Genomic DNA, 6,035 nt, shown 5'->3' on the forward strand with positions numbered 1-6,035 from the left:
CGGGCCCCAGGAGCAGCCGCAGCAGGAGCAGGAGCTATGACTCAGGAGGCAGCTCCGACAGCCTGCGTCGCTAGGGAGTGCCGCTCGCGTGCCGGCGTCACCTCCAAATTCCTGGCATTCTCTGCTTCCTTCCCACCTACCTGGCCATTGATAGCAATCATCCCCGATACTGATGTGGTGGCAGTGCCGGGTCCCCCTTCCCCGGTTCGGAGTAAGAGCTCTCATGTGCCCGGTGCAGCCCCTTCGCCACCTCGCGGAGTGGGTGGATCAGTCCCAGCTCCTCAGGCCAGGGCTGGAAGAAGGGTCGGTGCTTTACAGAGGGTCTGTCACGACAGACCTGCTCCATCCTCCCTGGAGTCCCCGTCTCCCCATCGCTCTCCAAAGCACTACCAGCTGGTCCAAAGGAAAGAATTCAGCTCCTTGATCTTCTGCCAAACCAGGAACCAGCAAATTAATTTCTGTTGGAGGGAGAGACCCAGTTAGGGAGGAATTTAGTGGGAAGTTTTGGTGACGAGTGGGGGTGACCTGTCCCCACCAAGGCAAATATCAGGTCCCTTGGGTCTCTCCTCCAGAGTTCCTGCCCGCTCTGCAGCAGGTCTCTTCCATGAGAGAATATTTATTTATTGCTGGTCAGCCAGTCCCTGCTATAAACAGAAGGCTAGAAATCCCTCCTGACGTAATTCCTGGGGAAAAAAAAGGCCATTCCTTCTCTTTCTCCCGCCCTTTCCCATCAGGTATGCATCATCTTTCGCAGGCTTGTTTCATCCCCCCCAGCACTGTGACTTGCTTGCAAACAAACTGCTGAGGTCTGAAGCAGACGTGGGGCCGGTGGGGTACAAGGGAGAGGGGAGCTGGTGCCGTGCTGTGCTCCGAGGGCCAGGCCTCGGGAGATAGGGGCCATGGGGGGCCCTCTTGCAGTTTGGGTTTAGGTTTTTCTAAAGGGAGCCTTGCCCTTGGAGCGCAATGCTGGTGCGACTGTAGGGAGACACGGAGATAGCCTAGCTGTGGGGTGCAGTGAGAGCACACAGGGTTAAAAGGGCATTGCATGAGCCAGGGGACCCCAATTCCCCTTCCTCGTAACAGGCAGCAGTTTTAAGCAGTGCCAGGAGGATTTCAGGAAATCATTTCTCCTTGAGACCCTCGGGCTCCCCTGAGGCAGGATTAGCAGCCACAGCAGCCCTGTCGCAGGGCCCGTGCCAAGTGCAGCAGGATGCACTCGCAGTTTCTCGCTGGGAGGACGGAGCAGTGCAGGGGGACAGAAAGGGCCCCCCGCTAATTGCCTGTTTTTCCGAGGAGCCGCAGGCAGCGGCAGGAGGGCCCTGCCTGCCTGGGCGGCCCCGGGCCCTGGGGCTTTGTCTCCCTGCCAGGCCTGCCAGCCCAGCTGCCTGCGCAATTACTGTGTTTTGCAGGGTAACAAAGGCTTCTCCCAGCACAGGCTGAGCTGGTGCTGAGGAGTTTTTCTCTTACAACACCTGGGTGCTTAGAGACGCTAATTTCGGCTTAAGACTTCCCTCCCTCCCTTTTTCCATCCCCTCCCCTTCCATCCTGCATGATTATTAACGAGTTTGGGCTTAATGAGTCAAGGAGGTGTGTCGTTTAAGTGTCACAGAAGAGGGCTAAGTGGAGCCAGCATCTGCTGGAGGAGGAGAGGGGGTAGAAAGAAATGCAACCCCCCCCAGCTAAGGAGTTACCTGCAGCCCCCCAGTCCCGAAAGGGGCAAAGCTGCAAGCGGGGGAAGGCCAAGTGCCATGTGGTGTTCTGGTGGAGCTGGATGATTGCCTTAGCAAGCATATAAACCTGTTCTCTGTTGGAAAGTACAGCAGCGTGGGATGTATTTCCACCTGGGTGGTACGAGGGAAAGTTTTATGCCAGGGGTCCCTTCTTCTCAGTATCCTTCCTACTGCTGGTCCCCCTTGCCCTGTGCCTTCAACCCCCAAAGCCCCCCCTTTTCCCAGTCCCTCATCCCCCGCCTTGCTCTCTGCAGGTAACTTGAGGATGAGGGTGGCTGAGGCAGAGCGCTGGGCACTGGTATGGTCAGTGGCTTGGTGGGGACATGTGTCCGTCTCCTGGGAGGACACTTTCTAGGACATAGAGAAAAGCATTCCTGGTAGGGCTGAGCAAATGCTGTAGGGCTGTGGTTGAGGGATCAAAGATGAGGTGTTCTTGCAGTGGGGTGCCACTGCCTTCCCTCCTGCGCTGGCCCTGACAGCAGCCCCTTGGCCAGTGAACTCCCTTCTCGTAAAGGGCTGAAAATCTCACGCTTCTTCCTCAAAGAGTCTCTCCCAGTTTGATGCTGAAACGCCCTGTCCTTCTGCTCCACCGAAGGCAGTGGTGGGAGCCTAAACCCCAGATCTACCAGTGTCTCAAGAGCAGCCTCATGCCCCTTAACACCCTTAACGCACACGTGCATCTGTAGCGAGGAATCAGCGAGCCGGGATGTCAAAAACTAGGAAAGAAAGAAGAGGGGCTTTGTGCCACTGGTGTGAATATCAAACACAACACTGAGTTGAGTTCCTCGTGGCTGGGGGTGGATGATCGAAGCACTGCATCAGGGTCAGCAGCACCCGCTGACCATGGGACGGGAGACGACTCCAAGGGTTGAGCAGGGCCGATGGCAGCTCTCGTCCCTGTCTGGCTATCCGTGCTTCAAGGACTGCCTCCGCTTGTACAGTCCGTGGCAGCTAAATGCTCCTGGGGTTTCCCGAGCAGACTTGTGTTGGAGTAAACCTCTTTTATTTATTTATTTATTTATTTATTGTTGTTATTCTGTTTTTAATTGTATGTCAGAATGGATGCAGGTGGTCACTGTTACCAGTACTTATTTATTCTATTTTTTTTTTAACAATAAGTTATTTTTGGATCTGTTTGTTTGTTTGAATGTATCCGTGCCGCTGTTCTCGTGTAAAGGTTTACAGCGCTGAGGTGGCTGGAGGAGTGAGGGTCACTCCTGCTGCCAACGTGTCCCTTTGTCTGTGCTCTCCGGAGCAGGGCAGAGAGCATGTGACAGACAGAGGGATGCAGGGCAGAGCTGTTTGTCTGTTTTCATGTTAAAATCTAGGGTTTCTCATTAGATTTGTGCAGGAACACAACGGATGTGACCATAGAAACGGGTCTAGGACCTCACAGAGGTGACGGCAAGGGTCTGCTCGCTGGCCGGCCGACTGACGGGGTGTTTGCTGCAAGGGGAAGTCTCGCCCCGGTCCGTGCTCGCGCCGGCCGGGTGCCAGCTGGCTGCCGCCACTGTTTCCCTTGGCTCCGCAGCCAGCGCACAACCCGAAACCGAGCTGCTCTGCAGAGGCACCGCTGGTTTCCCTGGGAGGATGCCGTCGCTAGGACTCCCCTGCCGTGTTTATCGCTGCGCGATGACCCACCCATGGAAAAACTAAGGAAATGAGACCGTGAGAGAGTGATCCGTGCTGAAGATGCTTGCAAAATCCAGCCTCTGGTGACAGGACCTAACGACGTCTCTGTGTGTGTGTGTACGTATATGTTGCGTGTATATGTGCACATGTGCATATACATATGAGTATCCCTCAGTGGTGGTATTTATTTTTTAACTTATTTAAGATTTTTAGTACAACCTGGAACATCACCTTCCCTGTCAGTGGACAACTGGCTTTTCCGTCAGTTTGCGAGAAGCCCGTGAGCTTTCCTGTCTCTGTGCCTTTTGCCAGCGCTTTTTTTTTTTATGTTGTTTTGCTCATTCATTGCTTTCATGGATTTTTGCTCCACGTCCGGCATCTCAGGTTGCTGCTGGCACTCTCTGCAAAAACCAGCATTCACCTGGTGGACGGGCAACTCGGTCATTTCAGCGTTGTTGAATGACTGCTCGCCTGCGGTCGGCTGCATGAGGGATGCCCAGGGCTGGCCGCAGCCTCAAGGCTTCAGGAAAGTATCTCGGCCATTTTTTTGGAGGCCCTATCTCAGAGCGTTTTGCTTTCCTCAAACTCAGAGGCACTTTCCTACCCACAGTTTTGTTTCCATCCTGCAAGCACCCCAGTTGCCTTTCCCCGGCAGAGCACACGTTGCAGCACCCGCTCCCAAATGTCCCCCTGACCCCGGAGTCGTGCCGTCGGCTCTCCCCTCTCCCTGGACCTGCCTTGGCTCTGGGTTTGTCGCACCGAGCGAGGCTCGTCCCACCTCTCCCAAGCCCAGTGCTGGGGCCAGGCTCCAGAAAACCCAGTACAATCTCTGCAGGTTTGCTGGAAAGCAAAGATAAGGGATATTTCAAAGCACTGTTGTGTTCTTTCTTTTCTTCATGGGTTACAGGACTCGGTTGAGCTTTGCTTTATGTTGACTGCAACTTTTCTCAATGTTTTTGTTGTTTCGGGGGACTGAAGTTGTACCAAACTCGTCTGCAACAGCCAATCACTGTTACTTTGCTATGCATTGTACATATATTGAACAGGCTGAGAGGACTTAGCCTCTATTTAATATTTATTTCTTCTATTTATTGAGTGTTACTTTAAAAAAAGCTATTTGGGTCTTGCCATTGGGTCCATGAAGGTAGGAGCCTTTGAGGTGTTGCCGTATACATTGGAGAGAGGTTATCAGCGGGGTGAATTACTGAGGCTGTCATCTGCCAGCATGGAGGCATCTGGCAGAAAAATTAGGCTCATTTGGAGATCAACCACCAGTGATTTAGGGAGAAACCCCATTTAGATGGAGATGAGCAAGGCAGGGGAAAATCCTCCATCTTCTTGGACCAGGTTCTGTCGACAAATCACAACTCCTTGGAAAGGTGCTGGGCGTTCGGAGGCGACAGGCCAGCGGTGGCGGAGGAACAGCCCTGCTCTTCGTCCTCTGTGCCGCGTAGGGCTGCTTGGATTGCCAAAGATCCCCAGAGGTCTCTGATCTCCCACCACTGACCTCTCTTGGCTCTCAGTGGTTATTGGGGGAAGGGGGGACTTGTCGCCCTTTCATCGATGTGAGGAAGGGGACAGGGTTGAAGTGACTTGCCATGGTCTCTACCAGGAGGCAGGGATGTCCACCCTGCCTCGTCCTGAGACCCTCGTCCTCGTGCCGTGTCCTGCCTTGCCCCCTTCCCCGAGCTTTGTGCCAGAACCAGTAGCTTTGCCCGGATGTGAGCTCGGGAAAGGTGGCCAGGGCAGGACTGGGGAGGTCTCTCCTGTCGTCTCCGACATGAGCCGGAGCTTGCTGCTAGCTCTGAAAAAAGTGTGGGATGTGCTAAAAATCACGACCTGCCCCAGTGTCGCTCCACTGACACCGCAGCCGTTTTCCTCTTCACCCGTGGGAGGGGTGTGTGCTCCGTGGGCAGCACTGCCTGGGCTGGCGGAGGGTGGACGTGGCTCCGGCGTCGGCAGGCGAGCGCCCAGCACTGGGCTATTCCCATGGAGCTGGCCAGGAGCGGTGGGGCGCTGAGCCTTGGGGCTGTCGTGATATTTGTTTGAGAAAGGGACGGATTCAGGTGCCTAAGTGAAGACTTTGCCCTTTAGTGTCCGGTGGGGTTTTAGTACCTCTTTACCAGAGGATAAATAATTCTCATGACTTTTGCTGCTACCTGGAAGTTTGCACGTGCCTGGGAGGGTCTCCGCAGCACCCGTACATCCGCTGTTGTAGCTACAGCTTCACGGCCAAGCATCCCGACTTTTGGGCTGTTGCCTAGAGAACAACACCCTGAACCTCACCGGCCCGGGGGCAGCTCTCCGCCTTCGAAATCCAGGGAATGAGAAGATCTGGAACAAAAGCCAAGACGGGAGAAAAGCCGCGAGGGAAACGGTGTCTCTGTTTTCTCGCCTGTTTGTCGATTCCTTACCAAATGACACCGGCGCATCTGTTCATTTGACTTCATTGTAAAATTCCCTTTGCTCTCCATCGAAATGCATACTGTATTCTTTAGTCTTCCTGGGGTATTTGAGTTGTTAGCCTGGTTAGAAAAAGGGTTCCAATAAAGGTTCGGACAGTATTTCCTTCTCATCGCAGCCCTGTTTGTCATGTTCCTTTTGGATCTGACTGCGCGCGGTGGGATATTTTGGGTTGTTTCAGCTGCTCTGCAGGGAAGGGCATGTGCCTCC

At 54.3% G+C, this 6,035-nt stretch overlaps 1 protein-coding gene across 1 annotated transcript in view; it reads left to right on the forward strand.

The window, feature by feature from the left end:
- Positions 1 to 74, forward strand: part of SRRM4 (serine/arginine repetitive matrix 4) — a gene marked incomplete at its 5' end in the record, with an annotated part of 23,869 nt that extends 23,795 nt beyond the window's left edge. The window contains one exon of the mRNA XM_009578856.1: positions 1 to 74. This exon is cut by the window's left edge and continues 13 nt beyond it. Within this exon, the coding sequence (XP_009577151.1) occupies positions 1 to 74 (74 nt within the window).
- Between the last annotated feature and the right edge of the window lie 5,961 nt (positions 75 to 6,035).

This window comes from Fulmarus glacialis, unplaced genomic scaffold, assembly GCF_000690835.1.
Source record: "Fulmarus glacialis isolate BGI_N327 unplaced genomic scaffold, ASM69083v1 scaffold16880, whole genome shotgun sequence".
In the NCBI taxonomy this organism is placed as follows: domain Eukaryota; kingdom Metazoa; phylum Chordata; class Aves; order Procellariiformes; family Procellariidae; genus Fulmarus; species Fulmarus glacialis.